The following is a 15,918-nucleotide window of genomic DNA, read 5'->3' on the forward strand; positions in this document are numbered from 1 at the left end:
ACTGTCTATATAAGGGCATCTACATTTCTTCCACAAGGCAGGAGGGAGAGTCAAAGAAGGCAGAGAGGCAAAAGAAAGAGGAAAAAAAAAAATGACAGCTAGGAAGCAGCAAAAGGAAAAATAAACTTAAATCAAAGTAGAATAAAGAATCAGACAATACCACCAATGTCAAGTGTCTAACATGCCTCCCCTATTCCCCCCCTTATCTGCAGTTACCTTGGTATATCACCTTTGTTACATTAAAGGAAGCATAATACAATGATTCTATTAGTTACAGTCTCTAGTTTATGCTGATTGCATCCTTCCCGCAATACCTCCCCATTTCTAACACCTTGCAGGGTTGACATTTGCTTGTTCTCCCTCGTAAAAGAACATATTTGTACATTTTATCACAATTGTTGAATACTCTAGATTTCACCAAGTCACACAGTCCCAGTCTTTATCTTTCCTCCTTTCTTGTGGTGTCTCACATGCTCCCCACCTTCCTCTCTCAACTGTATTCATAGTTATCTTTGTTCAGTGTACTTACATTTTTGTGCTACCATCTCTCAAAATTGTGTTCCAAACCACGCACTCCTGTCTTCTATCACCCTGTAGTGCTCCCTTTAGTATTTCCTGTAGGGCAGGTGTCTTGTTCACAAAGTCTCTCATTGTCTGTTTGTCAGAAAATATTTTGAGCTCTCCCTCATATTTGAAGGACAGCTTTGCTGGATATAGGATTCTTGGTTGGTGGTTTTTCTCTTTCAGTATCTTAAATATATTACACCACTTCCTTCTTGCCTCCATGGTTTCTGCTGAGAGATCCGCACATGGTCTTGTTAAGCTTCCTTTGTATGTAATGGATTGCTTTTCTCTTGCTGCTTTCAGGATTCTCTCTTTGTCTTTGACATTTGATAATCTGATTATTAAGTGTCTTGGCATAGGCCTATTCATATCTCTTCTGTTTGGAGTACACTGCGCTTCTTGGATCTGTAATTTTATGTCTTTCATAAGAGATGGGAAATTTTTATTAATTATTTCCTCTATTATTGCTTCTTCCCTTTTTCCCTTCTCTTCTCCTTCTGGGACACCAATGATACGTACATTATTGTACTTTGTTTCATCCTTGAGTTCCCGGAGATGTTGCTCATATTTTTTCATTCTTTTCTCCATCTGCTCCTTTGCGTGTAGGCTTTCAGGTGTTTTCTTCTCCAGTTCCTTTTCTTCTGCCTCTTGAGATCTGCTGTTGTATGTTTCCATTGTATCTTTCATCTCTTGTGTTGTACCTTTCATTTCCATAGATTCTACTAGTTGTTTTTTTTGAACTTTTGATATCTGCTTTACATATGCCCAGTGTTTCCTTTACAGCCTCTGTCTCTTTTGCAGTATCTTCTCTAAACTTTTTGATTTGATTTAGCATTAGTTGTTTAAATTCCTGTATCTCATTTGAAGTGTACATTTGTTCCTTCGACTGGGCCATAACTTTGTTTTTCTTAGCGTAGATTGTAATTTTCTGTTGTCTAGGCATGGTTCCTTGGTTATCCAAATCAGGTTTTCAACTCTCCCTCAATTTTAAAGGAGAGCTTTGCTGGATAAAGGATTGTTGGCTGGCAGTTTTTCTCTTTCAGAATATTACATATGCCCTCTCGCCTCCATGGTGCCCACTGAGTAATCAGTACTTAGTCTTATTTGGTTTCCCTTTTATGTGGTGAATTGCTTCTCTTGCTGCTTTCAGGAGTTTGTCCTTCTCTTCAGCTTTTGGTAATATCATTAGGATGTGTCTCAGAGTGGGTTTATTTGGATTTATTCTATTTTGAGTTCATGGGGCATCTTTTATTTGCATATTTATGTCATTTAGAAGGGTTAAGATATTTTCCCTGAGTATGTCTTTAAATACTCTTCCTGGGCCTTTACTGTTCTCTTCACCTTCTGGTACACCAATGAATCTTATATTTGTGTGCTTCATGTTATCTGTCATTTCTCTAAGATTTATTTCAAATTTTTCAGTTTTTTTCACCATTTTTTCTTTTGTGCATTCATATTCACGTGATCTATCCTCTAATTCACTTACTCTTTCTTCAGCCTCTTCAAGTCCGCTGTTGTGTATCTCTAGAATATTTTTAATTTGATCAACAGTATCTTTTATTTCCATAAAACCTGCTATTTTTTTAATTTACTCTTTCAAATTCTTCTTTATGCCCTTTTAGAGTCTTCTTGATGTCTTTTATGTCTTTAGCCAACTCACTGAAGTTGCTTTGGAGATTTGTGTTTACTGCTTTGATTAGTTGCTCCAAGTTCTGTTTCTCCTCTGGCTTTTAAATTTGGTTGTTGGCTTGTCCATATCTTCTAGTTTCTTCACGTGCTTTATGATTTTCTGTTGTTGGCTTTGGGGCACTTGCTCCTCTTGACAAGGTTATTTTGGGATATGTAGGATTATTTGAACATTTGTCTATAATTTGGCAGAGCTACAGCTTGGTGCAGTGCCCTTTTCCTGACCTACCAGCAGACGGTGCTCTTGAGCCACTTCTTACTCTCAATCCAGCTCTCCCCTAACTTTGTCTATGCACTAGGCAGTTTCCAAACCAGGTGGAAATCCAGTCAGCACACTAATTCTCCATATGCACTGGAAAATGACACCCCTGCAGGTGGAGTCAGGCCCTGAGCAGTTCACTGGGGAGACCGCTCAAGAGCACAGTAGGTCTGGGAGTTCCTGGGCCTCTGAGTGGACCACTCTGGGGGTGTGGAGCTTCACATCTCACCCTGCGGCTGAAATGCACTGCAGTGTGTCTGCCATGCACCTGTAAGTATCTCGGGTTGAGGAGGGGCTCCTAGCAGTGAGGAACCATTGTGTCTTGGCTATACACACCATTGGCTTCCGTGGAGCGAGAGTGAATCTGGTTACCACAAGGCCGCCAAATCCCAAGTTCCCTCATGGGAGCTCTCAGGTGCAGGGCTCTGATGGGTTATCTCCCTAGCCAACTGCTGAAATGGGTGCACAGGGCATGGGATGCTGCTCCCTTCTTCACTTGTCTTCCAGCTCCAGACACCAATCCCCAGCAGCGGTCCTGGTTTTACAAACTCACCCTGTCCTTTCAAGCACAATCTCTCTGCCTTTCTATCTATGTCCCCACTATTTAGTGTAGGGGTCCTTGTTCAGCCAGTGGCACCCTGGAACTGCTGTTTTGGAGTTCTTTTTGCCCTTTATCTTGTCTTTTCACAGAGTAAATGTTTTCTCTTCCTCTCCTAATCTGCCATCTTTGAAAGAATCTTAAAATTGTATTATTAGCTATTAGGGTGTGTTTTTTCCATATACCACCCTATTATTAACACCTTGATTTAGTGTAGTACATTTGTTATAATTCATGAAAGAACATTTTTATAAGTCTACTATTAACTATAGTCCATCGTTTACAGTAGGATTCACTGTGTTGTACAGTCCTACGTTTTATCCTTTAATTTTTATTCTAATAATATATATACAACCTAAAACTTAAACCTTTTAACCACATTCACATATATAACTCATTGCTGTTAATTACACTCACAATATTGTGCTATCATTACCACCATTAATTTCCAAAATTTTACAATCAACCTAAATGGAAATTCTGTACTAATTAAGCATTAACTCCTTATTCCCTACCCCCAATGCAACCACTGGTAACTTACCTTCTAGATTCTAAGTATGAGTTTGCTTATTTGAATTATTTAATATCAGAGAGATCATGCAATATTTTTCCTTTTGTGTCTGGCTTATTTCACTCAGCATATTATCTTCAAGGTTTATCTATGTTGTTACATGTATAAGGACTTAATTTCCTCTTATGGCTGAATAATCCATCATATGTATATACCACATTTTATTTATCCATTCATTGGTTGATGGACCCTTGGATTGCTTTCATCTTTTGGCAATTGTGAATAATGCCACTACAAACATTGGTGTGCAAGTGTCTGTTCAAATCCCTGCTTCTTTGGGGTATATAACTAATAAAGGGGTTGCGAGGTCATGTGGAAATTCTATACTTGCCTTTCTAAGGAACTGCCAAACTGTCTTCCACAGTGGCTGCACCATTTTACATTACCAGCAGCAATGAATTAGTGTTCCTTTTTCTCCACATCCTCTCCAACACTTGTAATTTTTGCTTTTTCAGTAGTAGCTATTTTAATTGATATGAAATGGTATATTCATTGTGGTTTTGATTTGCATTTCCCTAATAACTAGTGTTGTTGAGCATCCTTTCGTGGGCTTTTTAGTCATTTGTATATCCTTTTTGGAGAAAATGTCTCTCCAGGTCTTTTGTCCATTTTTAAATTGGGTTGTTTGTCTTTTTATTGTTGAGTTGTATGATTTCTTTATATATTTGGGATATTAAAGCCTTGTCATATATGTGGTGTCCAAATATTTTTTCCCATTGAGAAAGTTATCCTTTCACTTTCATGATAAAGTCTTTTGATACACAAAAGTTTTAACTTTTGATGAGGTCCTGTTTATCTATTCTTTATTTCATTGCTTGTGCTTTGGGTGTACAGCTAAGAAACCGTTGTCTAACACAATATCCTGAAGATGTTTCTCTACTTTTCTTCTGAGTTGTATAGTCCTAGTTCATATAATTAGATCTTTGATCTATTTTCAGTTTAATTTTTGTATATGGTGACATAGGGGTCCTCCTTCATTCTTTTGCATCTGGATATCCAGTTCTCCCGGCACTATTTGTTGAAGAGACTATTCTTTCTCAATTGAGTGGACTTGGCAGCCTTGTCAAAGTCAGTTGGCTGTTGTTTTAGTTTGCTAATGCTGCCGGAATGCAAAACACCAGAAATGGATTGGGTTTTATAAAGGGGATTTATTTGGTCACACAGTTACAGTCTTAAGGCCATAAAGTGTCCAAGGTAACACATCAGTAGTCGGGTTCCTTCACTGGAGGATGGCCAATGGCATCCAGAAAACCTCTGTTAGCTGGGAAGGCACATGGCTGGCATCTGCTCCAAAGTTCTGGTTTCAAAATGGCTTTCTCCCAGGATGCTCCTCTCTAGGCTGCAGTTCCTCAAAAATGTCACTCTTAGTTGCACTTGGGGTATTTGTCCTCTCTTAGCTTCTCCAGAGCAAGTCTGCTTTCGACAACCATCTTCAAAATGGTGCAGCTCCTCTCTCAGTTTCTGTGTGTTCTTCAAAGTGTCCCTCTTGGCTTTAGCAGCTTGCTCCTTCTGTCTGATCTTATATAGTGCTCCACTAATTTAATTCAGACCTGCCCTGAATGGGCGGGCAACCTCTATGGAAATTATCCATTCAGAGTCATCACCCACAGTTGGGTGGGGCGCATCTTCATGGAAACACTCAAAGAATTACAATCTAATTAACACTGATAGGTCTGCCCACACAAGATTACATCAAAGATAATGGCGTTTGGGGGGACATAATGCACTCAAACTGGCACAGCTATAGATGTGAAGGTCTATTTCTGAACTGTTGATTCGATTTCATTAGTCTATATATCTATCCTTGTGCCAGTATCATGCTGTTTTGACCACTGTAGATTTGTAATATGCTTTAAAGTCAGGAAATATGAATCCTCCAACTTCAAGATCTTTCTGACTATTCGGAACCTCTTACCCTTCCAAGTAAATTTGATAGTTGACTCTTCCATTTCTGCAAAGTAGGCTGTTGGAATTTTGATTGGGATTTCATTGAATCTATAAATTGTTTAGGGTAGAATTGACATCTGAACAATATTTGGCCTTCCAATGTATGGGCATGGACTATCCTTCCATATATTTAGATCTTCTTTGATTTCTTTTGGCAAAGTTTTGCCATTTCCCACGTTTAAATCCTTTATATCCTTGGTTAAATTTATTCCTAGATCTTTGATTCCTTAAGCTGCTATTGTAATTGGAATTTTTCTTGATTTCTTCCTTATTTTGTTCATACTAATGTATAGAAACACTCCTGATTTTTGTATGTTAATCTTTTACCCTGCTGCTTTGCTGAATTTGTTTATTCACTCTAGTAGCACTGTTATAGATTTTTTTAGAACTTTCTCTACATAGATCATGTCATATGCAAGTAGTGAAAGTTTTACTTCTTCTTTCCAATTTGAATGCCTTTTATTTCTTTTTCTTGCCTAACTGCTCAGGCAAGAACTTGTATTTCCCTAGAGAACCCTGAGTAATGAACATTTCTTCACATTACTCTAAGCCACTCTCTCCTGTCTTTTTTCTTTCAACGTGCAGAACTCCCTTTAGTAATTCATGCAGGACAGTTCTTTTGTTAATAATCTCTCTCAGTTTCTGATTATCTGTGACTATTTTAAACTCCCCTTCATTTTTGAAGGACAATTTTCTGGTTTAAGAATTCTTGGCTGGCAATTTTTCTCTTTCAGTACCTTAAATATATCATTCCACTGCCTTTTCACCTCCATGGTTTCTGGTGAGAAATTGGCACTTAGTCTTACTGAGGATCCTTTGTATGTGACTGACAGCTTTTCCCTTGCTGCTTTCAGAATTCCCTCTTTATCTCTGACATTTGACATTGTGATTAGTATGTGTCTTGGAGTAGAAGCAGTGCTTCTGTTTGGAGTATGCTGTGCTGCTTTGACATGTATTTTTATGTCTTTCAAAAGAGTTGAGAAATTTTTAGCCATTATATCCTTAAATATTCTTTCTGTCCCTTTTCCTGTCTCTTCTCCTGGGACACCTGTGACTTGTATGTTTGTGTGCTTCATGCTTTCACTCAGTTGCCTGAGACAATGCTCAACGTTTTCTATTCTTTTCTCTGTTCTTTTGACTGTATGATTTAAATTGTTCTGTTATTTTGACTGTATGATTTCAGTTGTCCTCTCTTCTAGTTCTTCTGATTCTTTCTTCTGCCTGTTCAAATCTGCTATTGCATGCCTCTAGCGTATTTTTATTCTCCATTATTGTGCCTTTCATCCCTGTAATTTCTATTGCCCTTTATACTTTCAAATTCTTCTTTGTGCTCAATCTATTGTCTTCTTAATATCTTTTAATTTTTTATCCATATTTTCCTTCATCTCCTTGAATTGATTTAGGAGATTTGCTTGAACTTCTTTGTTTAGTTGTTCTAAATCCCATGTCTTCATCTGATGTTTTAATTTGTTCTCTTGACTGAGCAATATCTTCCTGTTTCTTAGTATGGCTTGTAATTTTTGCTGATATCTGGCATTTCATCATCTTGATGAGTTAATTCTGAAGGTCTCTTTCTCCCTTTGTCTAGGGTTCTACTGTTGACTGGCTTTTTGTTGGCTCTTCTTCAGTGCTTGATCCAACTTATTCTGGTCCTCTAGAATAGCCTGTGTTTAATTGTTCAGATTTTCTCATCTCTTCCTCATCTGATACTTGCCCTGGATATGCAGTGCAATTTTTAAGATTGTACTTTTTGTTCAATTGTTTCATCTCCAGGAGAAATCTTCCTTTCCTCTTTTCTTTCTCCAGGATTCTTGATCTGTTTTGTGTGTGTGTGTATGTGTGTGTGCAAAATTTCTTCCCTGGCTCCTATGATTTGTTTACATTTTCTCCTGCATTCAGTGTCCTGTTTTCCTAACACTTTTCAATTCTGGGACTCATCATAGCAGTTCAATCTCCCTTCCCCCATTTTGTTTTCTGTGAAGCTTTTCTGTCCCTGATTTCTTCCTAATTAGGGTATCTTGCCCTAGGGATCCAGATGGGGTCAGTCTAGAAAGGTGTGTCAATCCACAAAAGTCCATTTTGTGTTTAGGTTGCCCAGACAATAGAAGCTGAACTGAGTGTTTGCTCCACTTGCCACTAGTTCTGTCACAGTCTCTCTACCACCCTCACTCCAGGAGGGCCCTATCATATGCTATACACCTCATTGGCTTGTGCTCTGCCCCTGGGTCTCTGCAGAGTTGGGTCACTGTGCCTGTATATGCATGGGGTTCTAACTTGCTGCTCTCAGTGGCTCGCTACTCAGCATCGGCAGCAGGAGGGACCCATGCTGCACTGCCTCTGCGTGACTCCCTAGCTGCACAGGGCTTTGTGGGGGTGGGGTCCAGAGTGGTAGGACCAGGACAGAAATTTGCTATTTGATCTTGGAGATTGTTTTTCTTTTAGTTCGATTCAGCATTTGTGTGGTACCTCTCCAATCTCTGTTGTCCTCTAGACTTCTAATCAAGTGGGATATGTCCTTTCATTTGTTGATTCCTAGGGGATCCTTTTTTGGGAATGTCTTACATCACCATGTTGATGACATCACTCAAGACAGCTGATTTTTACATGGTAATCTTGTAGCCTGCAACTTTGCTGAATAGTTTATTAGCTCTAGTAGTTTTCTTGTGGATTCATTTCGATTTTATATATAAAGGATCATATCACCTGTGAATAAAGATAGCTGTTCTAGTTTGCTAATGCTGCTGGAATGCAAAACACCAGAGATGGATTGGCTTTTATAAAGGGGGTTTATTTGGTTACACAATTACAGTCTTAAGGCCGTAAAGTGTCCAAGATAACACATGAACAATCAGGTACCTTCACTGGAGGACGGCCAATGGTGTCCGGAAAACCTCTGTTAGCTGAGAAGGCATGTGGCTGGCATCTGCTCCAAGTTCTGGTTTCAAAATGGCTTTCTCCCAGGACATTCCTCTCTAGGCTTCAGCTCCTCAAAAATGTCACTCTTAGTTGCTCTTGGGGCATTTGTCCCCTCTTAGCTTCTCTGGAGCAAATGTCTGCTTTCAAAGGCCATCTCCGAAATGTCTCTGTAAGCTGAAGCTTCTCTCTTAGTTCCAGTGCATTCTTCAAAGTGTCCCTATTGGCTGTAGCTCCTCTTCAAAATGTCACTCTCAGCTGCACTGAGTTCCCTCTGTTTGTCAGCTCATTTGTATGGCTCCAGTGATTTAATTTAGACCCACCCTGAATGGGTGGGGTAACACCTCCATGGAAATTGATCCAATCAGAGTCATCACCCACAGCTGGGTGGGGCACATCTCCATGGAAACACTCAAAGAATTACAGTCTAATCAACACTGACATGTCTGCCCACACAGATTACATCAAAGATAATGGCATTTGGGGGGACATAATACATTCAAACTGGCACAATAGCTTTACCTCTTCCTTTCCAATTTGGGTGCCTTTTATTTCTTTCTTTTTTTCTTTTTTTTTTTTTTTTTTCTTTTTTTGCCTAATTGTTCTAGAACTGTCAGTGCAATGTTGAATAGCAGTAGTGTAAGCAGGCATACTTTTCCTGTTCCTGACCTCAGGGGGAAGGCTTTCAGTCTTTTACCATTGGGTATAATGTATGTTAGCTGTGGGTTTTCATTTATGTCCTTTATGTTGAGAAAGTAACCTTCTATTTCTATTTTTCTGGGTGTTTTTATCATGAAAGGGTGTTGGATTTTGTCAAATGCCTTTTCTGAATTGAAATGATCATGTGATTTCTCCCCCTTCATTTCCTACAATGATTGATGTTCTTATGTTGACCCACCATTGCATTCCTGGGATAAATATGATTTTGTAGCAAGTAAAAGCCAGTTTTTTGTTTTTTTTTTTCAGAAATTTTCCTAACACATTTTAAAGTCATACCACATGAAAAGAAATGTAAAATTAGGGAGATTCCATAATTACTAATGATTTCTCTGTTATCTGTCTGTTATGGGAAGGAAATATAAATCTTGCTTAATTAATTCTGCTTTGTAATGTCACTTTGTAATTTTTCAGGAATATAACAAAATAAACCATAGAATACTTTTTATGCATGAAATACACGATTCCCAATAGGTGGTATACCCTATTATTAAGAATGACTTTTGTTCACATATTTTAATCCATTTATTTTCCCTTCGAAGGTCCAAGGGATGTCCTTCATTGCAGCAGTACTCATTCTCAATTTGGAAGAGGCTGATGCTTTCATTGCATTTGCAAATCTCCTGAATAAACCATGCCAGTTGGCCTTTTTCCGAGTGGATCACAGCATGGTATGGACATTTGGAATGGATAATGTTTTCTCTTAACTGTAGGTTTCTGTATTCTGAATCTGCTTTCAAGACTAAGAAGACTAAGATAATCTAATCTAATATTAACTTTTCATTGAATTATAGTCTGATTAAGGATTTAGTTTCTCTATTTCTATAGTATATTCCCTTCATAATTTTCTTGATATTTCTTTCTGTAGATGCTGAAATATTTTGCCACATTTGAGGTATTCTTCGAAGAAAATCTCTCTAAATTGTTTCTTCATTTCAAGTCTTACAGTCTTACACCAGATATATACTTGATAGACTGGTAAGTTGTAACATACATCATATATAATAATTAAAAGGGAGTAAAATATAACATTTCATGTGTCTTAGGAACTAGAATAAATCTCATGCACAGGGTCATATATATATATAGAATACTTTTCCCTTACAAATAGAAAAGGCTTTTGCTTAAGAGCAAGGACTGTGGGTTGAAATCCTACAATTTGTGTTTCAGTTTCTTGTCTATAAAATGGGAGTACTAATGTCTGTATCTTGGCTTATAGTTGATAGTAAATATTTCATATGGATTATCTTGTTCAGTGCCTAGTACATGCTAAATGCTCAGCAAGAGTTCGTTGGTGTTGCTTTATTATTCATAAGTAAATGATAGTTATGATAGTAGTTTTTTAACAGAGGGATTCATTTTTTTCAAGGTTTTATCCAACATTGTGACAGAGGAATGATGCCTTATTTAGGGACTAATGTCTTTTGGTACCTTTCCAATACCACCTCTTCTGTATTAACTTGTCATAGACAGTTGATTATAGGAGCTGAATTTTGCTAGACGTGGAGCAGTTAATCTTAAGGTAGGTTGTTAAGCTTACATATGAAGTCCCCTGGAGCAACTAGTTAATAACCAGGAACAACTAATAAATGATCTGGATAACTGCTGGGGGACAACCATGACTGTCCACAGACTGTGCATCAGCCTGGATTGGGTGGAGTGGCTGAGATTGCAGCATAAAATCTGTAAGTAGAAACTGTGGAACTGTGCTGGGGGTCCCCTCCCCACATGGTAGGCTGAGCTGGAAAACCTCACTGTGGGAGAGACCCGCAGTCCTGGAATATAGCTCAGCCCAGCTCCATCTGGGTTTTTAATTAGCAAATGTGGACTGCTGAATACAAACTATAAAAATAACAAGCAGACAAGGCTTTTAGTGATGCCTGACTTTAAAAAGCCCTTTTTCTCTCTCTCACCCTAAGTGGCTCAGTGGAGACAGCCTCAGCCATTTTCATTTCACAGCGCTCTGACCCAGACAGGGGTGGAGATAACAGTCAGAGGGACAAAGAACAATTCAAATGCAAAAGATAACTCCCTAGGGGGTTTCCTAGGAGGAAGAAGGTGGGGCCTTCTTCCCTAAGGGGAAGGAGGTGGGGCCTTCCCTTCAGAACTCATACCCCAGAGCCCAGGGGGAAAACAGTTAAAACAGAAACAACCTAAGTGAGAACTAAAGGGACCACACCTCTTTACACCAGTCAGGAGTGACAGGCTGACAAATGCCACCTGCTGGGTACATTGGGAAAAAGCACAGCAGCTAGAGGCCTTACAGGAAAATCTGTCAATATCTAAGACACACCCTCAGGGAGAGTTGAAACTGAATATAACCCCATTCTGAGATCTGAACCCATTCTGGTCTGGGAAAATCTGATTGGGGTAACCGGGGAAGCCAGATGCCTAGACAACAGAGGACTACAAACTACACTGGGAAGGGCGGAGATATGGCCCAGTCAAAGGAACAAACTTACATCTCAATACACCTCAATCAAGATACAGCTGAGATATTGTTTCATTTTAATGAAGCAATCTATTAAAGATTTTCAAAGAAATATGCTAAATCAAATAAAAAGCCAAATAAATAAGTTCAGGGAATATATGACAAAAGAGATGAAGGGTATAAAGAAAATACTGGGCAAACATGAGGTAGAAATTGAAAATTTGAAAAAACAACTGGCAGAATCTATGGAAATGAAAGGCACAATGCAAGAGATGAAAAACACAATGGAGACATGCAAGAGCAGATCTCAAAAGGCAGAAGAAAACACTCAGGAACTGGAGAAGCAGACACCTGAAATCCTACACACAAAAGAACTGATAGGAAAAAGAATGGAAAAATATGAGCAATGTCTCAGGGAATTGAATGACAACATGAAGCGCATTAATGTGTTTGTCATGGGTATCCCAGAAGGAGAAAATAAGGGGAAAGAAGCAAAAGCAATAATAGAGGAAATAATCAATGAAAATTTCCCGTCTCTTTGATAGACAAAATTACAGATCCAAGAAGCGCAGCTTACCCCAAATAGAATAGATCTAAATAAACCTACACCAAGACACTTAATAATCAGGTTATCAAACATCAAAGATAAAGAAAGAATCCTGAAAGCAGCAAGAGAAAAGTGATCCATCACATACAAAGGAAGCTTGATAAGACTATGTGTGGATTTCTCAATAGAAACCATGGAGGCAAGGAGGAAGTGGGGTGATATATTTAAGATACTGAAAGAGAAAAACCGCCAACCAAGAATCCTGTATCTGGCAAAACTGTTCTTCAGTATGAGGGAGAGCTTAAACTATTCTCTGACAAACAGACAATGACAGAGTTTGTGAACAAGATACCTGCTCTACAGGAAACACTAAAGGGAGCACTACAGACAGGAAAAGACAGGAGTGAGAGGTTTGGAACACAATTTTGGGTGATGGTAGCACAGCAATATAAGTACACTGAACAAAGATGACTGAGTATGGTTGAAAGAGGAAGGTTAGGAGCATGTGGGACACCAGAAGGAAAGACAAAAGGTAAAGACTGGGACTATATAACTCAGTGAAATCTAGGGTGCTCAATGGTTGTGATAAAAGGTATAATTACGTTTTTATGAGGGAGAACAAATGAATGTCAACATTACAAGGTATTAAAAATAGGGTGGGATTGGGGGAGGGAATAGAATAGAATTATAAACTAGAGACTGTAATTAACAGAAACATTGTATTATGCTTCCTTTAATGTAACAAAGACAGTATACCAAAGCTAAATGCATGGGGGCGGGGGGAGGCATAGAGGAGGGGTATGGGACTTTTGGCATTGGTGATGTTTGCCTCTTTATTCTACTTTGGTTTAATTCTGTCTTTCCTATGTTGCTTCCTAGCTGTCATGTTTTGTTTTGTTTTGATTTTCTTTCTTTCTTTTTCCTTCTGTCTCTCTACCTTCTTTGACTCTTTCTCTTTCTTTGTGAAAGAAATGGAGATGTCCTTATATAGATAGTGGTGATGGTGGTGAATACGTAAATACTTGACTATACAGGGAACCATCGATTGTTTACTGAGGATGGAATGTGTCGTGTGTGAACAAAACCATCTTAAAAATATGGGTTGATGAAGAACCCTTGAGGGCACTATATTGAGTGAAATAAGACAGACACATAAGGACAAATATTGCAGGGTCTCACTGATATGAACTAGTTGTAGTATGTAAACCATAGCATGAAATATAAGTTACCAGGATATAGAACGGGGCTAAAGAATGGGGAGCAGTTGCTTATTATGAGCAGAATGTTCAACTAGGGTGAACTTAAACGTTTGGAAAGGGACAGAGGTGATGGTAGCATGTTGTGAGAGTGACTAACAGTGCTGAATGGTCTGTGAATGTGGTGGAAAGGGTAAGTGCCGAGTCACATATGTCACCAGAGGGAAAGTTGGAGGTTAAAAGATGGGAATGTATAAAACAGTGAATCTTGTGTTGGACAATGTCCATGATTGACTGTACAAATATTAGAAATCTCTCTCATGAAGTAGAACAAATATATGACACTATAACTAGAAGTTAATAATAGAGGGGCATATAGAAAAAAAATTTACCTGTTGCAAACTATATACTACAGTTAGTAGTATTTTAACTTTCTTTCATCAACAGTAACAAATGTAGTAGATCAATACTATGAATCAGTAATGAGGTGGTGGTTAGGAGTAAGGGAGGATTTGAGTTTCCTTTTTTTTGTCTTTATTTCTTTTCTGGAGTAATGAAAATGTCCTAAAAATTGTGGTGATGGATGATTTATGATGGTACCATGGGCACCATTGTGCACTTCGGATCTTTGGATAATTGTATGGTATGTGAACAATCTCAATAAAATTAAATTAAAAAAAAAATTAAAAAAAAACTACATATGGAATGTTTAGACCTTAAATCTTAATCATGCAAAACTAGTGGGTTTCCTGTAAATGATACTAAGTTTTAGATAGATAGATAGTTATAGGTATTGATCAAATATGCTTTTTTTTCTAATAAGTTCTTTTTCAATGTTTTCTCTTCCATTCCCACTGGGAACATTAGAGTTCCTCTGGGAAGGACCCAAAATAATTGGGAGAAGAAGAGTTTTATATCATAGGATCCAGAGAACAAACATCAATTATTAATTCTATGAAAGAAGAAAAAAATCTCAATTGTCAGTTTTGAGTATGAACATGGAGCATATCAAAATGAAAGTTAATGTAGAGAGTAGGACGAAATTAATAATACATGATTACTGTATACTAGAAGCTGTGCCTAGGCCTTCAACAGTGAAGTAGTGTTCTCTGTATCATCAAGAATGTGCTTTTTGTTATATAGAAATATGTGTTCTAATTTAAGAAGTAGACATGGATTTTTGTTTCACTGCCTCTATTGAGCTCATTACCTACAAATCTCAGAATCATTTTTACAAAACATAAAGGAATGAATAAGTGGCGATGCTAAAAGGCATGGATATTTTTTTGGTGGGAAGACCCCTTGGTTTTTCCCCTCAAGTTCCATCAGCACCACCTCAAATAAACAGACAATCCCTCTAAACTGTTATGTACTTTGCCAAGGCAACTTCAGGTCAAATCTGAAGCATCCACCCTCCCTACATCCCCAACCAGAATGCCACCCCAAAGCACTACTAGTTAAAGAATCACATGATTAGATATTGTCAGAAAGGATGGGAAAAACCATTTTGGCAATTCTGTTGAAGGGCTTACATGCTTGAAAAGAAGTAGTGAGTAAAGCTTTGTGGAGGGAAAATAAGCAATGAATGTTTGTGAAAAGGGAAGAAAAAGGAAAGAAGTCAAACTTTATGGGTTTGTGTTAGATTAGTTAAAGATAACATGGGTTCCTCATAAAATAAGAGTAAGTAACTTTTTTTTTTTTTGAGCATTTCTGAAGTACCAGACACTATTCTAAGCACTTGACATTTATTAACTCTTTGAATTTTTTAAAACAATCCTGAGAGGTAGGTAGTATATTAGCCTTATTTTACTGGTAAGGAAACTGAAGCACAGAAAAGATAACTTGTTCAAGGTCACACAGCTACTAGGAGGCAAATCCAGGATTTACACTCAGGCATTCTGGTTTCAGAGCCCATACCCATAACCACTAGGCTACCCTGCCACTCTAGTTTGCATTAGGCCTTCTCTCTAGATAAGGTTGTAAATTTACAAAATTTTGTTCTTTTTATTTAATCTCCCACTAACTTTCTTTGGTGGAAAAAGCCATATCTTATTGGCCTTTTTATCCCTAATTAAGCACTGTTCTTTTTATATAGAGATGCTTAATGAGTGAGTGAATAAATGAATGAAAATTTTCAATAATTAATTTTCCCTCTCATTTTAGGATCTTCACCCTCTATAGCAAATCATTACCACTTGATCTGGCCTGTCGAGTCTGGGATGTATTTTGCAGAGATGGGGAGGAATTTTTATTTAGGACTGGATTAGGAATCCTCCGATTGTATGAAGATATTCTCCTACAGATGGACTTTATTCATATAGCACAGTTTCTAACTAAATTGCCAGAAGACATCACAGCAGAAAAGCTGTTTGGCTGTATTGCAGCCATTCAGATGCAGAATAGCACCAAAAAATGGACTCAGGTAGGGTGACATTTTCCCACCTCTAATAGATGTGTTAAAATAGCTGACTTTTTATTAAAAAAAAGTT

The 15,918-nt window shown here is 38.0% G+C and overlaps 1 protein-coding gene across 4 annotated transcripts in view; it reads left to right on the forward strand.

Annotated features, from left to right (window-relative positions):
* Positions 1-15,918, forward strand: part of TBC1D12 (TBC1 domain family member 12) — a 205,416-nt gene that overhangs the window by 184,762 nt on the left and 4,736 nt on the right. For all 4 annotated transcript variants that reach the window (XM_037804426.1, XM_037804427.1, XM_037804424.1 and 1 more), the window contains 3 exons: positions 9,798-9,926; positions 10,124-10,233; positions 15,593-15,851. In XM_037804426.1, the coding sequence (XP_037660354.1) occupies positions 9,798-9,926; positions 10,124-10,233; positions 15,593-15,851 (498 nt within the window). The remainder of the gene's footprint in view (positions 1-9,797; positions 9,927-10,123; positions 10,234-15,592; positions 15,852-15,918) is intronic.

Source organism: Choloepus didactylus, chromosome 15 (genome assembly GCF_015220235.1).
Source record: "Choloepus didactylus isolate mChoDid1 chromosome 15, mChoDid1.pri, whole genome shotgun sequence".
NCBI lineage: Eukaryota > Metazoa > Chordata > Mammalia > Pilosa > Megalonychidae > Choloepus > Choloepus didactylus.